This window comes from Podarcis bocagei (assembly GCF_964188305.1).
Source record: "Podarcis bocagei genome assembly, chromosome: 14".
NCBI classification, from domain to species: Eukaryota; Metazoa; Chordata; class Lepidosauria; order Squamata; family Lacertidae; genus Podarcis; species Podarcis bocagei.
This window is the reverse complement of record NC_138139.1, coordinates 18,143,682-18,166,316: the sequence shown is the minus strand read 5'-3', so window position 1 is coordinate 18,166,316 and position 22,635 is coordinate 18,143,682. Positions and strand designations below refer to the sequence as shown.

Below are 22,635 nucleotides of genomic sequence, written 5' to 3'. Positions count from 1 at the left end.
GGAATCCCAATCTTATCTCTATACAGTGGTACCTTGGGTTAAGTACTTAATTCGTTCCAGAGGTCTGTTCTTAACCTGAAACTGTTCTTAACCTGAAGTACCACTTTAGCTAATTGGGCCTCCCGCTGCCGCCGGAGCACAATTTCTGTTCTCATCCTGAAGCAAAGTTCTTAACCCGAGGTACTATTTCTGGGTTAGCGGAGTCTGTAACCTGAAGCGTCTGTAAACTGAAGCATATGTAACCCGGGGTACCACTGTGTAGCACATTCTGGTTTGCATCCGACTTTATTCATTTTATACTTGAGGGGATGGCTTCCTCCCCATCATACTTTCCACAACTACTTAAGAGCCGCCGCCCTCCCAAAAAAAACAATTGTATGGGTGCACCTACCATTTTGACAGAGTGTTGGGTTAGGGGAATGTCTTCTTTATCATGTTTCCCCATTTGTGAGACTCGTTTGTGGGACCCAGGGAAGCTCACATGCCTCCTAGGTTGCTTCCAGACAACCTGTTTGTTGAGCGTTTTGTCCTGATTGGTCTACAAGGAGGTTAGACTATGCCAGTTATTTCTTGAGCTTTCATTCTGATTTGTTGGTGGGGTGGTTATACAATGTTGTGTTAAGCTGGAGCCCAAAACAACTTCCATTTGCTGGTATGTAATTGAATCCTACAAGAAAATAGGGACATTTCAGAGCGTCCTTACACTAAAGTCTTTCAGGCATTAGGTGATCTTTTCCACTCTTAACTGTATTTAAAGCATTTTTGCTGTTTTAGAATACTGTGCAGGTGAGGGACAGGGTATTATGGATGTGTTTGTTGCCCTGGGTTTCTTTGGGAAGAAAGGTGAGATATAAATTCAATGAATAATAAAATAATAATTTTGATTTCCCTGAGCTTTTAACCTTTGATGCATTTTCTTTGTTAAAAAAATCTGCTGTGATTTATAGCGTTGTTAGTAGCGGTTCTCCTCATGATTACTTTGACATGTTTTATGAGGTATTGTCATCTGCCCAGGAATAAACCTGTCTTGAACCACCTGGCATTAATTGCTTTAATTCTTGTGCTGTTTTAATGGGATTGTTTTATTTCACATTTTAATTGTGGAGATTTCGTCGAATGTTTTGATGGAATTGTTTCATTGCGCATTTTAACGAATGTCTGTTTGTATTTTATTTTATTTTTTGTAATTGGTTTTACACTTTGTAAGTTGCTTAGAAACCACTTTGGCAATGAAGCGGTATATAAATGAATACGACTCCTACCAATAAATGCTTTTTAAAAAACAAAACAAAAAAAACCCTACACACACAAACACAGTGTTGTGATTTCATTTGCATTGTGGTAACCAGTTAATTGGATTCTCCCGAATGCTTGCTTGTGTGGTTGTGAAGTCTGGCTGCTGTTGCTTGTTGTGTTGTGGTGTGTATGCACATCTTCAAGCTGACACTAGTTTGTCAAATTTGAACCTTGGCATAATTTTTACTGAGTTTTTCTTCCTTCCTTTCTTTACATGCTGAGCTGTATGATTTGTGTTCTCCATGCCGCATTCCTCTGGATTATCCTGCAACATGGGGCATTCTTTCTTCTTCTGCCCCACCCTGTAAATACTTCGTATATATATAAAATCCTAAATGGCGGCTCATGCTATCGTAAGCCTGCCTAAAAGTTAAGAGTGAGGTGTGGTATGGAAAGCACACTTGTTGTCTTAGCTCTACTGAGTCAAGAAAAGGGATAAACTAATATAGGCTTAGTCATACAATCAAGCCCTAACCTTACCTCATTTTATTTTATTTTATTGAAAATAAATAACTAAATATCCATACCTGTGCAATAAAACAAAGCGTTCTCAAACTGCTTTTCTTCCTCACCCCTGCTCCTTTTTACAGGTCTTCAGAAGACAAGGGATATCTTCACAGTGCATTTCCACACCCAAACATGTTCCTGACCAGCTGCTTAGTGGCCTTGGTATTTATGCTCCCTGCTGTACAAATGGGTAAGTCTAGATGGATTTAATTGAATGGCCACAATATTTGTTTTATTTTCCACATTTTGTGTTCTGTTTTTGTTTGTTTTTTAATATCGTGAGGGGTTCTTAAGTCAGGCTGCAAATAATTTTTTTTAAAAAAAGTTTGCATATATAATAATAATAATTAATAATTTTATTATTTGCAGCCCGCCCATCTGACTGGGTTTTCCCAGCCACTCTGGGCAGCTTCCAGCACATACAGAAACATAATAAAACATTATAACATTAAAAACTTCCCATTTAATTTAATAAGTGAAATATGATGGGATTCATAAATTGCACATAACCCCAGTGGCGTAGCGTGGGTTGTCAGCACCCGGGGCAAGGCAAGTAATTTGCGCCCCCTAACCCGTGGATTTTAGCACTCCAGTGCGAGCGCCCCCCCAGATGTTGCGCCTGGCCCCCCTGCACCCCCCACGCTGCGCCACTGGGGCTGGGGGCGAGCGAAGGAGCCAAGGACCCCCCCAAAGGCTCAGCAGGAATTTATTAAATTTATTATTTGCGGAGCCCCCGCGGGCCGAGGCAGCCGAAGCCCCCTCCCCTCGGGCGCCTCCCCGCCCCCTCCTCTCCTTGGGCTGTAGGTGGAGCTCCAGATCCGGGCTTGGCGAGCGCCTCTCCTCCTCCCAGCCGGGCCCGGGGGCTTCCAGCCGTGCTCCGTCCTCGCCCCCCCCCCCGCGGCTGAGAGCCGGAGCCAGCGGTGCCCCCTTCTGTCGGGAGACCCTCGCCCGCCCGCTGGCTTCCTCTCAGAGGGTTTTGGGGAGCGCAGGGCGCGGCGAGGCCCCTCGGAGCTCTCCTCCCTCCCAGTCGGCAGAAGCAGCCGCCGCCTGTGGCTGGACCGAGGGGATGGCGGCGGCGGGGTGCGGAGGCTGCCTGTGCCCGGCCAGGCGTCGGTGGTGGCATCGGCGCTGCTGCAGCGGCTGCTCCTCCTGCGAGCAGTGAGTGGAGCGCAGCCGCAGCGGTGGCGGGGGGCGCGCGCTAGGGCGCAAGGCTGTTGGTGGCGGCGGGGAGCCCAGCGGAGGAAGGAACTTGTCCCTTCCCTCTGGACTCGCGCTCCCCCAGATGTTGCGCCCGGTGCAGCCGGCACCCCTGGCACCCCCCACGCTACGCCACTGCATAACCCCAAAGTGCTAGGAACGCCCTCCTTTTTATTTATTTGCTTGTTTCAAAAGATGACAACTACAATGACACACACACACACACAAATCTTTTTTTAAATTGGCACATAAATATTAATATAGTTTTATTCTGGGAATTGAGAGTCACCTGTTTTGCTGCCAAGCAGATAATTCAAAAAGCTTAAAGGTATTTGTATGGGTCTCTGTAGTTTCTCAGTCACTGGGCAGCTTTAAAACTCATCTCAGGGCCAAAACAGCTTTAAAGTTCCTCTCAGTTCCTGTTTTTCTAAATTTACACGGATGGTATGGGTGCTCAAGCCATTAAATATGGAGTGCTAGAGTTTGTTTCAATGAAAATGCTGCTTATCCCACAGGTTCAAAGTGGGTGGCTTAGGATTTTAAAGTACCCCCCCCACAACTCATCACTCCCTCAAACCCCCAGAAGCTGCATATTATTGAACATATTTTTCTTTTGTCTTCCCTGGTTTCTACTCTTCATGTCTTCCATTGTGGAAGTCAGGGTGGCATTTGTGGGGCCACTGTGAGGTGTCTCGTCCAGACACAGACCAGACCCAGTCCTGCTTCGCTTCAACAAAGTTTCTACTGCATCAGTACAGTAGTACCTCGGGTTACATACGCTTCAGGTTACAGACTCCGCTAACCCAGAAATAGTACCTCAGGTTAAGAACTTTGCTTCAGGATGAGAACAGATATTGCACAGTGTTGGCGCATCGACAGTGGGAGGCCCCATTAGCTAAAGTGGTACCTCAGGTTAAGAACAGCTTCAGGTTAAGAACGGACTTCCAGAACGCATTTAGTTCTTAACCCAAGGTACCACTGTATCTACTCTTTAGAAAAGAGGTTTTCAACCTTTTTGAGTCCATGGCTCCCCTGACCACGACATTCTTTCTGCGGCACCCCTGTGGTGCTCAGGAACCCAGTTATGTCACCCCTTGCCTGCAGAGCTGACAGCCTCTCACCCTTTTTCAAACACCCTCCCTTGTGGAGGGTTCCCTCAGCCTTCTCTCCCCTCTCCTTGGGAGTCCTCTGGCCAGCTACTTCTGCCACCCCTGGTCTCTGAGCTGCCCACCCCCTCCCCAAATAGAGGTGCCTCCCAGAGGCATCATTCACCTGCGGAGCATATGGCCAGGGCTGCTGCAATAAACATCATCCAGCCCAGACACTGAGGTCCAGCGCCGAGGGCCTTCTGGCAGTTCCCTCGCTGCGAGAAGTGAGGTTACAGGGAACCAGGCAGAGGGCCTTCTCGGTGGTGGCGCCCGTCCTGTGGAAGGCCCTCCCAGCAGATGTCAAGGCAATAAACAACTATTTTACTTTTAAAAGATAACTGAAGGTGGCCCTGTTTAGGGATGTTTTAAATGTCTGATGCCGTATTGTTTTTAATATTAAGTTGGAAGCCGCCCAGAGTGGCTGGGGAAACCCAGCCAGATGAGCGGGGTATAAATAATAAATTATTATTATTATATTATGCAAGCCTTTGGGAGACAGAGATGTGAGAGGGCAGAGGAAGAGGGAGGGAAGAGGGACAGAGGCCAGGGTTGCCCACGGCACCCCTGACCCTCATTCAAGGCACCCCAGGGTGCCACGGCACACTGATTGAAAACCACTGCTTTAGAACAGGAGGTGCTCTGCAGGTGTTTCTAAACTCCAACTCCCATCGTCCCTAGCCTGTGTGGTTGATGGACAGGGAAGAGGGAAAATGAGGTCCAGCAACATCTGGAGAGCAGTTGCTCCCCCCTGCCTTTAGAACATGCCCTGTTTTCATGAAACACATTTCCAGAAATGAATGCTCAGAATACAAAATTGCTACTCTCTCGTTAACTACCTGTTTTGCTTCTCGTGCTCAGGAAGTTTTCATCAGGAAGCAAAAAAACTAATGCTATACTCGGGCCCATTGTTTTTAATCCCTCCACAATGACAGAGGAGGGATAGAATACAATCTGACCTAGGAGAAGGGAGAGAAGAGGAAATTCGCAGCTGGGTGTGAAATTTCATCTGTGATGGAGGAGAGATCCAGAGATGCACCTTGTAAAACTGTCTCTCTCCCTGGCAGAGGGCAGGCAGTCAGTTCTTTGATTTGCTTCCTAAGCCCTAACCACCCGCCATCTGTGTTAGGTGAAATTCTCTCATGCAGTTCTTGAATTATTTGCTTAAGCTGTCATTACTATAGGCTATTAAAACTGTCCCTTCTGCTCATACAGCTGTGCATCTCCTTCTAGGAGCCCGAACAGGTGTTCCCTGAAATATTTTTATAGCCCAATCAACAGAGCATCTAGTCTTCCTTTCATTAGTTTGTTCGTTAATGATCCCTTTAGCTCAACATTCGGTTTCCAAGAGCAGCCAGGCAGATGCCAAAAAGGAAGTTTAGAAGAGGACACAAGGGGGAGACCCAGCTCCTGAAGTTTTTGGCCCCTGGTCATCGGAGTTTGTCTAACACTGGGCCTAGTACAGTGGTACCTCAGGTTACACACGCTTCAGGTTACATACGCTTCAGGTTACAGACTCCGCTAACCCAGAAAAAGTACCTCAGGTTAAGAACTTTGCTTCAGGATGAGAACAGAAATTGTTTGGCGGTGGCTCGGCGGCAGCGGGAGGCCCCATTAGCTAAAGTGGTACCTCAGGTTAAGAACTGTTTTAGGTTAAGAAAGGACCTCTGGAACGAATTAAGTTCTTAACCAGAGGTACCCCTGTATCTATAATTTAGGAAGCCAGGTGTGGAAGTGTGGGACACCCAAATATAATGCAGTGGTTTCAGAATACTCTAGGGTTCCTCAGGTTTGCAGAAATATATCTTTTTTTTGTTTTTAAAAAATATGAAAAAAAAATATTCCACATATAACAACATCATACAGATAACCTAGCTTCTGGGTTAAGCTGGGATATTGCATTGCATAGTATATATTTTTTGTAATGTGTTATTTTTTAAAAAGTAAATTACAGTCTGATAGGAATCTGTGAACTCTCTGGACCTTTGAACATTAAGGCTGTCAGTTGAAGGGAAGAAGGAAAACAAAGGGAGGATATTTTGCCTCTGTGGTAACCTGGAGGGGAGGATTAGGGTGTGCGACAAAGGAGATTTGTTTTATTCACTTATTTATATATTTCGGAGTTAAATCCTGCTCTTCTTTCCCAAAGGGAATCCAGGGCATCTTGCAATGATAAAATTACATAAAACAATTCAAAACAATATTGTAATATTTTGAATTCAGCGGTTAAAACCAGCATAATGAAATATATTAAAACTGACCTGCAGAATTGTGCAAGGGGAATGCTGATCAAAGCCAACCATTAATATTTTACAGGACAGAAATTAACAGAATGAAAGTCGGTTTGGGTTTTGTTTTGCTATTTACTTACTATTTTTAAATTACTGGAAGTTAGAAACATTTCCGGATTTATTTTAAATCACTCAAAGATCTACTAAGAGATCCCGTGTCCATGCCTGTTCTATGGAACTCGTAGGAACGTATGAACTCTGTCCTTTAGAGGTGGTCACTTGAGGCTAGAGAAGAGCGAAGGTGGATTCGGTCGAGAAACCACAGGCTAGCAGATTGACTGATCCCTTTCCAGGGTCTCTTTCAGCCCTGGACTTGTTTGTTTTTTTGGAATGTGACAGGAAACTCAATGCAGATGGAGAGAGTTTGTTTAGAATTCTCAATTTATCTTTCCAATGGCACAAGAAAAGAAAAGAAAAACACACACACAGCAGTATGACTCTTGTCAGTCAGAGAATTTCCTGAATAGTTGCAGTGGAAAGTATTTACAGAGCAAAAGAATGAAATGTGATCCTCCTTTCAGAGAGACTTGGCAGGGAGGAATTGGGGTTGGTTGTCAGGTTAATTTCAAAGGACACATCTTAAAGCACCCCAATACCACTTTAAACAGTCATGGCTTCCCCGCCCCCCAAAGAATTCTGGGAACTGTAGTTTGTTAAGGGTGCTGAGAGTTGCTGGGAGACCCCATTCCCCTCCCAGAGCTACAATTCCCAGAGCTCCCTGGGAAAAGGGATTGATTAAGTCACTGTGGGAATCCATTGATTCCAGTAAGTCTACTCTGAGCATGTTGGGTGTCAATCTCTAATTCAGTTTGCGCATTTGAAAGCGCACTGGCTCCCAACCCCAGCTCACTGCCAATCCAAATAGTAAACATTATCAGAACAATGCAGTCCTAAGCATGTTTACTTGGAAGTAATTCCCACTGCGCTCAGCAGAGCTGATTCCCAGCAAAGTGTACAGAGAATTGTAGACTGAACGTGTGTTGAGTTGCACCGGATCTTCTTTAAGTGGAGTATGACATGCATTGAGGGTCCTTATACAGTACTTGTACAGCGGTACCTCGGGTTACATACGCTTCCGGTTACATACGCTTCAGGTTACAGACTCCGCTAACCCAGAAATAGTACCTTGAGTTAAGAACTTTGCTTCAGGATGAGAACAGAAATCAAGCTTTGGTGGCACGACGGCAGCGGGAGGCCCCATTAGCTAAAGTTGGTGCTTCAGGTTAAGAACAGTTTCAGGTTAAGAACGGACCTCCAGAACGAATTAAGTACTTAACCCGAGGTACCACTGTACTTCAAAGACCATACTCATAAAAATAGGACAAAACCATTTCCCGTCCCCGGGGATGTGATGTTGCGGGCTGGGAGCAAGTCCTCCCCACGCGCATGGGGCGGGATAGCCCCTGCGCCATTGCTTGGTCCTCAGCCACATCAACCCAAGGCTATCCAATCCGGACGGTCCGGAGCGTGGCACAGGCTATTTAAACTGCCCACAGCCGAGGACAAGCTCCTTTTCTCCCTGCTCGGACAGTTCTCCCGCCCCCTCCCTTTGGTTAGGCTCTTTATCTCCTGACTTCCTATGGACTTCGGTTGGTCGCCTGTTTTTTAACGGGGGCCTGGTAGGATTTTTTCCCGCTGGGCAAATTGGCATCAGCCATTTGGTTTTTCGCAATTCATCACAACTTTGTAAGGTTTGGCGGTTAGGCATTGGAGTATTAGGTTGAAGGTGAGGGGAGGTAGTGGCTATCATCTACCCCTCCTATTTCAAGGGTATTCCCTTAAATGAATCTGAGGGGCGTGGTCCCTGTCCGAAGCGCCAGATGGGGGGCTAGGGCCATGGCACGACCCCTAGCAGTGACCCTGGGGGAGTTCCTAGTTGATGTGCATCAGCAGGGCTCCCCCTACTGGTGAATAACCCTTCCAAGACTCCTGCAGATGGGCAGGACTCAGATATAGCCATGTGGTTTCCAATGCCTAAGCCAATACCACTCACATTCTGTAACCAACAAAGTTGTGGCCTTTTTCGTCCATTAACCTAAAATACTGTTTCATGTGTCTTTATTCCACTTCCTGGGAGGGTTTGGGACCTTGCCACACAATGAAGATTAATTCTATGGAACGCCCAGTTATGGATCATTTTGACTATTAAGTCTTTTCCAAATATGTCCCAATTAGTTCTAAGTCATTGAGAAAGGTTTTCAAATAAATATTCCTTGGGAAGTGTGCCCAAATAAATCCCCCCCTGTTCAGCTTACTTACTGATCAGCTAAAATAATTCTTACCAGCTCCTGATGAACAATTAGAATTATTTGGACCTACTTCCCAAAGAAAATTGCTTTGAGAACACTTTCCCAAGGACTTGGGACTAATTGGGAAATATTTGAAAAAGACTTGGCAGTTGAAACGGATCTATAACTGCTTGTTCCTTAGTATTATGTTCATTGTTTTATTTTCATGTGTTTGTTCTTCCAAGTACGTTGCAAGTGTATTTATATATTGGTAGGTTTTACTGCTTACTTCTTTAAGTACGGCCAGTTCCACTGCGAGATTAAATATCCTTAAGCATTCTTGGTTTTTATTTAAAGAGAACGATTACAGCCCACTTAATAAAACGTCTGCTTCAGAAGCCAATGAGAAAGAGGTTAAAGTTTAGGGTGCATAGCAGACAAAGAATAAACTTCAGGGTTTCTGTGTGTGTGCATTTGTAGCCTGTGAGGCTGCTTTGTCATTGGTATAGACAGTACTGAGTTAGACAGACCAATGTTCTTCCACCTGGGGTCCACAGAAGTGAGTGGACTACAACTCCCATCATCCTTCACCATTGGGCTAAGCTGGCTATGGATGATGGGGGACCCCAGGTTGAAGAACACTGGCCTACAGGTTTCCTTCTCCCTGCCCTACCTGGAGATGCTGAGGACTGGACTTGGGTCTTTCTGCATGCACAGCAGGTGTTCTACCATGGAATGATGGTCCTTCCCCAAAGAGAAAGAGGTGGCAGAAGTGGGGTGGTGGAACCGGGGGTGTGAGAATAGGGTTATAAAATACTATACAAAGTGGTGCTGATGTTCAGCTGTAAAATGTTGAGTGGCATGTGGTTAGAGTGTTGGACTAGGATTCAAATCAGGGTTCAAATCCCCAAATCAGCCATGAAGCTGGGCCAGTCACTCTCAGTCTAACCTAACGGGCTGGGCTGTTGTTAGGATAAAATGAAGATGGGGTAATAATAAATAATAATAATAATAATTTTTTATTTATACCCCGCCCTCCCCGGCCAAGACCAGGCTCAGGGCGGCTAACACTGAATATAACTACAGTAAAAACATTTTAAAAACAGCAGCAGTTGATTAAAATATAAGTTAGAATACAGCTTAAAATGCAGCCTCGTTTTAGTGGTAGCCTATAGATCAAAGCCATAAGGGAGAAAATGTCAAATATTCACCGGGGCCAACTATCCATGCTGGTCCTACATGGGACAGCAAAAAGAGCCGAGGGAAAATTGATATACAAATCCCATATAAGGGGTTCCATCAAATAAATGAATGAATGAATGAATGAATGGGGGAGGTTAGACTGAGTCCAACCCAAAGGCCTGGTGGAACAGCTCCTTCTTGCAGGCCCTGCGGAAAGATGTCAAATCCCTGACCTCCTGCGGTAGGGCGTTCCACCAGGCCGGGGCCAGAGCTGAAAAGGCCCTGGCCCTGATTGAGGCCAATCTAACCTCCTTGGGTTAGACCTCCTTTCTGTCCATGTAGAAAGACTGGGCCATTATAAAGAGATTTAGCGGTTCTTAATTGATTGGTGATGTGGTAGTGTTGTATAGTATTATTTATGCAAATTGATTTTTTTCTGGAGTTAAAGATCTGACTGGGAGAAACCTTGTTATGTTGAGCTCGTATTTTGCACAATTTGTAAACGGTATCTGTTTGATAATGTGTGGTTTGCTATGCCTAATAAAGGATATTTGAATCGAACCTCCTTGGGGCTCGGGACTTCCAAAGTGTTGTTATTTATGAACCTTAAGGTCCTCCGCGGGGCATACCAGGAGAGGAGGTCCCGTTGGTATGAGGGTCCTAGGTACAAGGGTAGAGCCACATATGGCACCTCGAGCTCTTTGGAGGAAATGTGGGGTGAAAGCACAATAATACCGTGATGAGCCAGGCCTTTTGCCTGCCAAATGTGGTGTCATTTTACCCATTATGCCTCGTGACAAATTCATGTCATTCACAGCTTCCTTTGCTTATCCCTGCAGGAGCGACCTCATCCTGTCCTGACCTGGATCCAGAGCTGGAACTCTGGAACCCTGGGCATGACGAAGATAACCAGGTGAACATCAGCGAAGGCCGGAAGCTCCTCTTATCGTCTTCTGCCACGGTCCATTCCATCAACATCACAAATGGAGGTAAGCTTATCTTGCCAAAAACAAAGTTAATAGTTGGGTAAATTGGCTGTGGCCTTGGAGGGAAACCTCTGCAAAAAAATTAAATAAATTTTCAAAGCAGCTTACAAACACTCAGGGTTGAATGCTTCCCCTCTACACACACACACACACACACGAAAATTAATTCACTTAATAGGCAGCGTATCCAGGAGAAACCCAGCTTTGGGATGTTGCGGTACATGAGATTTGATCGGCTATGTTGTGTGCATCTTAACTTGTTTTGCTTTTCTGGCTGGGGAAATTGCGAAGGCGACCCAACATGTTTGATCACTGCTGCTTGGTGACTTCCTCTTTCGACGCCCTGCTAATTATGCACTGTGCATGTAATTACAAGATGGGACAGAGGCACAAACTGCTATAAAAAGGCACCCTGGTGCTGTCAGCAGTGGCTGGTAGCGTCAGCCAACGCTATCCATGTGAGCTTTTTGCTCTGCAAGTGCTTCTCTGCTTGTAGAACAACATGGCTCACGTTGCATCAGTCAATTTGCATGGAGGAGGACTTGGAGAGGATTAGTACTGCCTTGGACGCACTCTGACATGCTCCCTTTCAAACTCTGATTCGAAATTCTTACTCGCAATGTTGAAATAGACTTTTATTCTGTCCTTGAGACTGACCAATGCTTCTTTGCCTTTGCTGAGCAGGGCCAACATTAAGAAGGAAGGCCAGGGATATTCCTATTCTGTGCCAACAGCTTAAAGCCAAATTGAGCACTTTGAAACTCTCAGCTTTCAGAGGATTATTATTATTTTTTATTATTATTTTTAAAAACAAGTTTCTTGTCTTTATGGCAAAGTGTGAGGCTATTTGCCTGCTGAAATTGCAAGAGGCTGGTTTGGCGAGTGGGAGGTGCTGAGTAAGATTTCCTATGATCTGACGGTAGATTTCTCCTCCCTGTGACTATCGGAAGCAAAATAACATATCTGTATAATTTAATAGATGTTGGTGTCAGAATTCAGGTTTTCTTAGTGCAAAGCAGACACTGAATCAGGGCTATAAGCCAGGCATAGGCAAACTCTGGCCCTCCAGATGTTTGGGGCTACAGTTCCCATCACCCCTAGCTAACAGGACCAGTGGTCAAGGATGATGGGAATTGTAGTCCCAAACATCTGGAGGGCCAGAGTTTGCCTATGCCTGCTATAAGCCATGGTGTGCATGGGCTTAAGAAGAAAACAACCCTGATGTTCCCAAGGTGCAAATATCTAGGCTCGAAAGCAGATTGCATAGATATATTCACAGCAGGGGAAGATGCTAATCCACCTCAGGCAGCAAAATGTTTGGGGCCGGCCCTGACAATGCCACATTCACATGTGACACATGTTTTCTAGCCTGTACTGAAAGTTTGAGGTACACAGAGCCTTCCTTTGTCCGTGGAAATCTTTAGAGACATTTAGAGGGGAAGAGGCCATAGCTTGGTGGTAGAGTATCTGCTTTGCATGTAGACATTTCCAGTTTCAGTCCCTGGCATGTCCAAGTAGGGCTGGGAAAGAAATCTGCCTGAAATCCTGGAAAACCTCTGCCAGTCAGTGTAGACTACACTGAGCAAAAACGACCATTTGTCTAACTCAATATGAGGCAGCTTCCAGTGTACCTACAGCAGATTTAAAATAAAATAAAAAATCAGAAAGGACCCAATATGGGGTTTTTCACAGTTAAAACAATAAAGACATGTTTACGCTGTGCCTTATTAAAAGTGGCAAAATTAGGAAACCCAAACTCATGTAGTAAATAAAAGGATACTCTGAATTCTGGTTGATTTAAATCTTACCACACCATCAAAGCAAAACTCTCTTTTTTTTCCCCTACAGGAAAGCTAGTGATTAAAGACAACAGAGGCCCTATTGTTTTGCGCACTCGACATATTTTGATCGAAAATGATGGAGAGCTTCATGTCGGGAGTGAGAGCTGTCCTTTCCGGAGCAACCTGACAATCATCTTGTATGGGCGGTATGTAATTAGAACAGACTTCATCCCATAATTTTGAAGATTAGACTTCCTAGGCCCCTTAAAACACACACACACACACACACACACACACACACACACACACTGGTCCAAGCTCCCTCATGAGCTCTTGGCAGGAGAGTTGCTACGGTGGTGTTGGCATAAAGACAATGGCCCTGAGGTGCTAATCTCCTGAGAGGTATCTGGGAGTATCGTGGCAGGACAAAGACCACACCCAAAATCTAACAGGTTTATAAACACATTGTGAACCACAGATCATTTATCCCAAGTACAGAAAACACTGGAAGGATTATCTTTGGGGTACCATAAAAATTAAACCACATCCAGGACCAATGGTAAAAGCATAAGGTTGCATCTACTAGCAGTCATACTGAGAGTAGACCCACTTGAAAGAATAGGCCCAATTGTTGTTGTTGTTTAGTCGTTTAGTCGTGTCTGACTCTTCGTGACCCCATGGACCAGAACACGCCAGGCACTCCTGTCTTCCACTGCCTCCCGCAGTTTGGTCAAACTCATGCTGGTAGCTTCAAGAACACTGTCCAACCATCTCGTCCTCTGTCGTCCCCTTCTCCTTGTGCCCTCAATCTTTCCCAACATCAGGGTCTTTTCCAGGGAGTCTTCTCTTCTCATGAGGTGGCCAAAGTATTGGAGCCTCAGCTTCACAATCTGTCCTTCCAGTGAGCACGCAGGGCTGATTTCCTTCAGAATGGATAGGTTTGATCTTCTTGCGGTCCATGGGACTCTCAAGAGTCTCCCCAATTAGCTTGGGTCTATTAATTTCAGTGGGTCTACCCTAAGAAGGACTTAATTGGATGTCACCTGTACATTTCACACAATATATATTATCACAATGGTGTGCTTTTTGGACACCATTTCAGATGCAAACAAATACTAATTCAGAGTAGCCAAGGAACAGCAGCAAATGCTTAGCTATTTAATTTAGTATTATCATTATTCTGTTACTGTCTAGGAGAGGTGCTTATGGGGTTTTCTGCCTCTGGTGCCAAAATAACTTGGCCCACTTTGTGTACAATGTGCTTTGGCTAGGAAGAAGGCTCAATGTGCAGATCTGCCACAGGAAGCAAAATGTTTAGAGATGGCCCTTACAATTCCACATTCGCCTGTGATATGTTATTTCCTTCAAGGAACCAATACTTAAAGCGTGTCGCTTTTCAGAAGATCTAAGCAAAATATGAGTACTACCAGGATCTAGCTAGATAGTTATAAATTCTGTAGACCTTCACATTTGTATTTATGTACTCAAATGATCTAGTTTTTCTTTAACCCCTTAGTGCTGATGATGGCAGCCAACCAGACAGTTACTTTGGAAAGAAGTATATTGGGGTGATCGATGGTGGGACTCTTGAGGTCCATGGTGAGAGGAAGCTATCGTGGACTTTCTTAAACAAGACCCTGAACCCAGGTGGCATGCAAGAAGGAGGCTACTACTTTGAACGAAGCTGGGGACATCGTGGTGTTATTGTCCATGTCATAGACCCGAACACAGGGACAGTTGTCCATTCTGATCGGTGAGTCAATCTCTTAATTCCAATTCTACTCAGTTTCTTACAGTCTTAAGTGCAATTCTCCACATTTCCACATCAATCTGATTTTTTTAAAGTCCTCATGAAACCCACCAGAATTTTAATGTGATTTCCCCCCCGAACATACACATTTGTCTATGCAGTTTTGTCTGATACGCACATTTTTGCAAAACGATTTCCCCTAACACAATACATTTCTGTTGTTACATTATTTTCACAAATAGATGCACTTTGATGCACACTTTACTCTAGTATGTGCATTTCCATACACAATGCTTGGCCACAGAACAGCATTGCAAAATTCAGAGAAGTGTGAATTTTGAAGGATGGCTGCGATTTAGTCTACACAGGGTCCCTTCAAACTCTTATGATTCTATAATTATATATCACAAAACATACTGTTTTGTAAAGTGCAATTTGGGCAGATTTGCCTTTAAATGTGAACCGACTTGAATTTCTCCCCACCCCACGTAAACTGTGAATATTTTAATCAGCACAGACGAATTTTACCAAGTGCTACTTTATCTATTCTTTGTGCTCTTTGTAGCTGAACTCACTGAGATCTGTACCTGTATAGAGCTAGCTTTAGCTGACATAGGTCCTTAATATATGTGTGCTCAAAAAAGTGGGGCGATCCCCCTCCCACACGCTTCTTTTTCCAATTGCCACACTAGCAGCATCTAAGGAGAATGCTAGTAATGGGACTCTCTAGGAATTCTCTGTGTTGATTTATTGGATACTTTACTGCACGTACATGAAACAGATGTATACCCAGATGGGCTGATAAGGGCCTATTCTGCTGTGGCTCCCTCTCTCAGGAATTCACTCATCTTCTGGAGGTCAGACGTGAGTCAGCCAAGCATGCTGCCCCACTTGGGGAATGAAGACTTTTCCTGGAGGAATGATTGCTTTAATGTACTGCTGCTTGCTTAGGCTGCTGACTTCAGAGCCGTGATATTGCTTCTTTCTGTGCTTCTACCTGGATAGTAGAAACATCAGGTGGTTCATAGCTACAAAACGAAGGAATGAGCAACCTACAAGTCACATTTTTAGACTGTGTGGACAAGCCCTGTGTATTGCTAATGAGCTTTTGTGTACTGCATTAATGATTCTGCTTATGAGACACATTGGCAAGCCCTGTAAAGCATTGGGTCCCTCCAAATTAAGAGGGGCTTTTTGAGGGTATGTTCTGCAACATGTCACTGGCGTAGTAATAGGGCCTGGGTGGTGGATTTATATTGGCCCATCCACACATAATTCCGCTTCATTAGTTGTTCTGCGATGCTTCCATGGGGTTGTTGCATTATTGCTGTCTGAAGGGGCATTCTTGCGCTACAGCATAACAAGAGCTGGACAAAAAAAAAAGAAACTAGAACATTTGTGGTGTAAATAGTTACAGGATTTCAGCAGGAAGTTGTAGGGTATGCAGTGATTGGAAATGAAGTATGTATTGGTGGCAAGGAAAAAAGTACCACCAAAGTACTCTTTGGTGGCGGGGCGCAGGTGGCACTGTGGTCTAAACCACTGAGCCTCTTGGGCTTGCCAATCAGAAGGTCGGCGGTTTGAATCCCCGCAACTTGGTGAGCTCCCATTGCCCAGTCCCAGCTCCTGCCAACCTAGGAGTTTGAAAGCACGCCAAAAAAAAGTGCAAGTAGATAAATAGGTACCACTCTGGCGGGAAGGTAAATGGCATTTCTGTGCACTGCTCTGGTTTTGGTATTCCGTTGCGCCAGAAGGGGCTTGGTCATGCTGGCCACATGACCCGGAAAAACAGTCTGAGGACAAACGCCGGCTCCCTTGGCCTGTAAAGCGAGATGAACGCCACAACCCCAGAGTCATCTGCGACTGGACTTAACTGTCAGGGGTCCTTTACTCCTGCCCCCCTTTGGTGAGTGAACCCCAGCAGAGATTTAAAGTTGCAAAATATGAAGCAAAGTAAAGCATGGAAGTATGAGACCTTTAAAATATGCCCTAGTGAAGTCCAGAATTACCCTCTTTTTCCTGCATAGGAAAATATCACATGTTTAGTAAGCTAAAAATGGTTTACTTACAAACTCTCCAGAGGTCAAATTCATGTGCTTTTCCACCCAGCATTAAGTGAAGGTCGCACAGGCAGTAAAACTTGGCTTAGTTATAGCGGTGAAAGTTCCCAAGCTATTGGTATAGGAACACAAGAATGGCTTCTCAGGTAGACTGAGTAAGATAAGGTGAGCTAAGCGTGGCAGGACAGCTTACTTTGTGGTCTTCAACCTCTCATTTTGTCTTATTACTTGTTTCCAGCTATATCTATAGATGGATCTATGGTGGCAAACTGCTGTTAATGTGCTCCTGCCTGTTTCTTTAGGTTTGACACCTACAAACTCAAAGGTGAAAGCATCAGACTCGTCCGGTATTTGAATGCAGTTCACAACGGCATGATCTTGGCAGTTGCGGTCAATGATGAAGGATCCAAAAATTTGGATGATTCAGCCAGGAAAGCAATGACCAGACTGGGCAGCAAGCATTTCCTCCACCTTGGTTTTAGGTAGGAGTCTGGCCTGCCAACTTTACCAACACAGAGGCCCTATTGTATCCTGCCTGTACCTAAAATAATTCTGCGTCCCCATCCCCCCACCCCAATAGCAAAAACATCTCACATAGTGATTTTCCCCTCTTCTTGCCACTTGGAGTGTTCAGAAGTTAATTAGATAGTTTGAAAGAGATTCAGTAGCTCAGCTGAGCATGTTTCAGTATGAGACTTGAGAACTTATTGCCCAACTTGGTGGAAAAGCCGTAGTGACAGAGCACTTATTTTGCATGCAAACATTTTCAGGTTAAATTGTTTGGCATCTCTGGGTTCCTCTGAATGCTTGGAGCACTGCTGACAGGTCAAAGTAGGGATTTTCCAGATGACCTGTTTGTTGAGTCTTCAACCTGATTTGCTTGCACAAAGCTGACATGGAGGTTAGACTATGGACTCAGCTAGACTGGTAAAGAAAAGGTGTTTTATATGTGTTGTGCATGCGATATAACACTGTGACACCAGATGGTGCTGTGGAGTCCCGACTTTCCCTACCGGATTTCCCTGTATGAGTTTACAACGCATTGAACTGAGTCACTTCTTTGACTTGTCTAGATCCAGCCTATATCCACTCTTTACTGAGCATTCATCCTGATTTCTTTGCCGCATTCTTCCCCTACCCATGAATCATTTGCTCACCCCACGTTTTTGCAATGCATTTCTTTGTCACTTTTGCAACTGCAAAAAGTCAGTTTCTTTTCTGGATTTGCTGTGCCAGCGTGACACGGCACCTTATTCTGCTTTATTTGCATACACCTAAATTTCCAAGTATGCACTTGGATCGCTTCCACTGAATACTAAGAGCCTGGAGGTGCCCATATGTAATACTGAGCTAGATAGATCAGGGGTCTGGCTGTATCAGGCCGGCACTGATTCACCCCCTGTGCTCCACCCAGCTGCTCTTCTCGAAAAAAGACTGAGCTGCAGGGAGTCTAGCCACATCAGCCAAGAAATCCTCTTGATACCCACAGGCCTGGGCATCTCAGGTGGTTCTTCCTGCGAGTTAGCAATACTGTGCACCATAGGGCTTTCTTCCAAGTAAACATGCATAGACTTGCACTGCAAGAGACTGTGCCTTGTATTAACTATATGGGCCATATTTTTGCATGTCTTCTTTTGTGTTTGTTTTTCTCTCTCTCTCCATTCTGATTTAATCAAATGGTTCTCATTTGATGTGTTCAGGTTCCAACAGAGCCGTCTACAAAAAAACCCCAGTTTTTAAAAAACAATCTCCTGGCATTTTAAGCAATTGACATGCCCTTTCTCCCACCAGCCCACCCCGCTCATTTGGAGGGAGATCATAGCTTCCCAAATGCCTTTGCCATGTGGTATGAAGCAAACATTTCCAGTAGTTGCACCTGGCCCCCTGGCAGATCTGTCTCAAGAATTTCATATTTGCAGCTTCCATTGGGATTGCTGCGCAGGGTTGCAAGGAGCGGTGCTTAGAGACAATGATGGCTGGGGCCCATTGGAGCCAGTAGGGTGGAAAACAGGGAGGGCAACAGTAGGTGGCGCCAGAGCCAACGACGGGTGGAGACCACTGATTCTAGTGTTGTCCTTCCTGCTGAGTTCTGCAAGGGGGGAAGCTGAGACTAAGGAGGAGGATGTTCGTTCCAACACAGAGAAGTCTCCAGTGCACAAACTCTAGTTCACAAGTGAATGTTTGTCCAATATGTCTTCTGGGACACTGAAAGTATCCTAGACAACCTATAGACTTCAAGACTTTGCACATTTGCAACGTGGCTTTTCTATATATATATATAAAAAAGAGTGAAACTGGTTGATCAAGTGATCTGCTTATAGCCCATTCCCAAGCACGAACTGCCAAGATTATCCAGTCCTTGTTTGTGCCTGTTCTATGCAATCCGTACTCTTCTGCTAATGTTCTTAGCGGTCTCCAAAGCTGTGCCCAAGAATGCCAGCAGCCGTGAAAAAGCACGTATTGCTCACCTGGAGTTGATTAGAACATGTAAACCTAATTCCTAAATCATATATATATATATATATATATGCTTTCGTAGATTTTCACGGGTACAGGAATGCAGGTTTTGGTGTTTTCGGGTATCTTCCCGTGTAAGAGTTGGGGTGTCTAGGCGACGTTTCGACGAGGTCTCACTCGTCATCTTCAGGCTGGTGCTTTCGGCTTCTTGTTACTAGAACAGAGCAGGATCTCAGTGTTTGAGTTCCTATAAATACTGTTGAGGGGGTGTGGTGTATAGCCTCCTCCTCTCTGCCCAGAACGTTGGAGGCTATACACCACACCCCCTCAACAGTATTTATAGGAACTCAAACACTGAGATCCTGCTCTGTTCTAGTAACAAGAAGCCGAAAGCACCAGCCTGAAGATGACGAGTGAGACCTCGTCGAAACGTCGCCTAGACACCCCAACTCTTACACGGGAAGATACCCGAAAACACCAAAACCTGCATATATATATATATATATATATATATATATATATATATATATATATATTTAGTTTTCCAATAATAGCCAAATTATGACAATAACAATTAATTTCTAATTCCTAAATCTCCAGCATTTCAAGAGAACTGGCAAGCATAGATTCATCTGAGGCCCTTTAAAACAACAGCAGATTGCCAGCTAATCAATAAAATGCGATGCATTGAGCATTCCCACTAATACCCTTTTTGTATTTCGTTTGCATCTTTTGCCAAATCTAGATTCTTTTAAAGGCCATAGAGTGGAGGCCAAGTATTTTCCGTTTCTTAGACATTCATTTCTGCAGAACTCTGTCACATAACGAGTTCTTTATGGGTCTGACCCTCAAACAACTTTCTCTGGAGGATCATCAGTGAGCTTTTAACAAGCTTCCCCTCCCAAGTTTGAATGTTTCGTCGTTTTCAGACTGCCCAGGTTTATCTACGTCTGGCATTTGCAAGGTTGGATTCTCAGTTAAAAGCAGGAACTATGTTACGAGCTGAAGGAAATAAGGGGCATTTGAACAAGGAAGAGGATTCCTTGTCAGTATCTTTTCTTAGTTGGAAAAAATGAGGTAGAAAAGGGCATTATATAACTTGACAGATTTCATAAATCAGGTTGGCTGGGCAGCTTCGAAATGAAGTATTCTAATAGACTGCACACTTCTTTATGCTGTACATAAATAAATATGAAATACGTTTTTTCTTTTGATTTTTCTAGGCATCCTTGGAGCTTTATTACAGTAAAGGGGAGCCCTTCCTCTTCTGTTGAAGACCACATAGAGTACCAAGGTAATTAAAAGTAAATAGCTCCTTGAAACTGGAGGTTGAAATTAGTCTCTCTCTTTTGGAATAAATTTTATTAGGGTTTATAGAGAATAATACAAAACTTGATGTCAAATATTTTTTTCTTCCATTTTATCCAAATTAAGACTTTCATACAAATACAATAAAAACATAAAGGGTGTGGGGAGAGAAAGGATTAAAGAAAGAGAAAGAGAGAAATAAAGAAAAAGAAATAAAAAGAGGTTTAAAGGAGGAGAGAGAAAATCAGATGGTAAGGAACTTCCGATTCTTTGTCCACTACATATAAACAGTATTCACTTCATCCACTCCAATATTACACACAACAAAGCCACTTTCTAGAAACAAACAGTCTCTTCAATCCTCAATTGCAAATGTCATTATTTCATTTTCTTTTTCACACAAAAAGTCTATGAGAGGTTCCCACAAATTAGTCATTCTGACCAGAATGGCTTCCACAGTACATGCATTGACCTGGGCAAATATAATCTGAAACCATGGTTTGTGCAAATCATAATTAAGAACCCACACCATGGGGTTGATCCAGGCTGCCACTTTCCCCTGGGGGGGGGGGAGATCTTTACCACTGAATCAGAGCAAATGTCAATCAGATTTTCCACAGATCAACGTTTCCTCTGTTTCAGTGCTTAAAGAGCAGGTTTTCCAGGGGAAAGTGGGAGGATGAACAAAAAGCTGCTCATATCTCTGCAGGGACAAGCAGAGGTGTGGACAAGTCAATCGTTTGAGCTTCCAGACAACAGAGTAGGCAAATCAAGGTTCAGAGCTGCTTGCCTGCTTTCGGATCCTATCTCCTCAGGACTAAGCTTCATCAGTTTACTTCTGTTGCTCATAGTGCAATAGTTCTTGAGGCAGAACAGGGGCCCTTTCATTGGAAAGCCTGTAAATTCAGATGTGGCTACAGCTCCAGTTTGCAGACCAGACTCAAACTGTGGTTTTAGTTTGTCGGCCCTAAATAAACCATAGCTTGTGGGCAGGTTTGGGTTCAGACATAAAGCGAAACCGCAGTTCATCTAAACAAACCTTGTTTTCGTGGCGCACCTGAACCCAGATGTTGTCCTCCCTTTTGCACTCCCAGCTTCATAGCTAGTAGGAAGTTCCAGGTTTTACAGAGCCCATTTCCTTGCAGGGAGAGTGCACCATGACTTGCCTTTGTAACAGGTGTGGGAGTACAAAATATACAAGCCGTGGATAGGAGGACAGGCAGGCGTGCAAGGAGGGAAATAAAGCAAAAGCTGTTTCCCAAACGCAAATAGCACACATGAATGCAGACCCAAAGGCGTTTCCCAAAGTTCTTCCTCCTCCCTGGTTACCTTTAAAAAACAAACCAAACAAAAACCAACCTGTCAAATTGTTTCTCTCCCAGAACCTGCAAGAAACTAGTAGTGGAAAACTTCTCATCCTTTTAGATGTTTCTAAAGGCCGCATTTCGAGTGGTTGGAAAATGCCGTTTTCCCTCCAGGACCTCTTGAGGCAAAGACGCCTGGATTTCTTGCAAAAGCTAAATGAATGTGTTATCTAAGAAAGATGAATTGGAATGGAACTTTCCATGTGCCCTTACTGCTGCATTGTTAAGACGTTCTTGCAGAAGGACGTCAAGGGGGACCTATTCTGGAGCTAGAATATGATGAGTGGGGGGGGGGTGTGTGGAATCTCTAATTCTCCACCCTGACTATTTGTGCTGATTTTGCAGACTCTCCTTTTCAGCAGGGGAGCAAACACCCCATAATGGATGGGAGGAATGAGGCCAAGATCTAGCACTTGTGTTTGAAATGTTGCAGGTACTTACCAAACCAGTCCTAAATCCCAAGAGGAGCAGGAATGTTGAAGTGTCGACAGCTTCTCCGTACTCATCCAGAAGGGCTGGGGCTGCTAGTAACTTTTTGTACTTTGCCTTTTGCAGGACACCGCGGCTCAGCCATTGCCAAGGTCTTCAAACTCTTCCAAGCAGACAACGGAGAGCATTTCAATGTGTCTTCAACCAGTGAGTGGGTTCAAGGTGAGGCCTCACCCCCAACCTTGCCACCATCACTATTTTTCACTAGCCTGAAGCGTGGGGAGATCCACAACGCACATTTAGGGCACATTCAACACACTTTTAAAGTACATAAAAAGGTAAAGGGACCCCTGACCATTAGGTCCAGTCGTGACCGACTCTGGGGTTGCAGCGCTCATCTCGCTTTATTGGCCGAGGGAGCCGGCATACAGCTTCCGGGTCATGTGGCCAGCATGACTAAGCCACTTCTGGTGAACCAGAGCAGCGTACGGAAATGCCATTTACCTTCCCGCCAGAGCGGTACCTATTTATCTACTTGCACTTTTTTTTGGCGTGCTTTTGAACTGCTAGGTTGGCAGGAGCAGGGACCGAGCAACGGGAGCTCACCCCGTCGCAGGGATTCGAACCGCTGACATTCTGATCGGCAAGTCCTAG

The 22,635-nt window shown here is 44.6% G+C and overlaps 1 protein-coding gene across 4 annotated transcripts in view; it reads left to right on the top strand.

Annotated features, from left to right (window-relative positions):
• Positions 1-22,635, top strand: part of CEMIP (cell migration inducing hyaluronidase 1) — a 167,372-nt gene that overhangs the window by 89,835 nt on the left and 54,902 nt on the right. For all 4 annotated transcript variants that reach the window (XM_081171030.1, XM_081171031.1, XM_081171029.1 and 1 more), the window contains exons 2-8: positions 1,887-1,993; positions 10,686-10,835; positions 12,681-12,819; positions 14,130-14,366; positions 16,726-16,905; positions 20,104-20,174; positions 22,108-22,203. In XM_081171030.1, coding sequence (XP_081027156.1) covers positions 1,936-1,993; positions 10,686-10,835; positions 12,681-12,819; positions 14,130-14,366; positions 16,726-16,905; positions 20,104-20,174; positions 22,108-22,203 — 931 coding nt within the window. In that variant the 5' untranslated portion in view covers positions 1,887-1,935. The remainder of the gene's footprint in view (positions 1-1,886; positions 1,994-10,685; positions 10,836-12,680; positions 12,820-14,129; positions 14,367-16,725; positions 16,906-20,103; positions 20,175-22,107; positions 22,204-22,635) is intronic.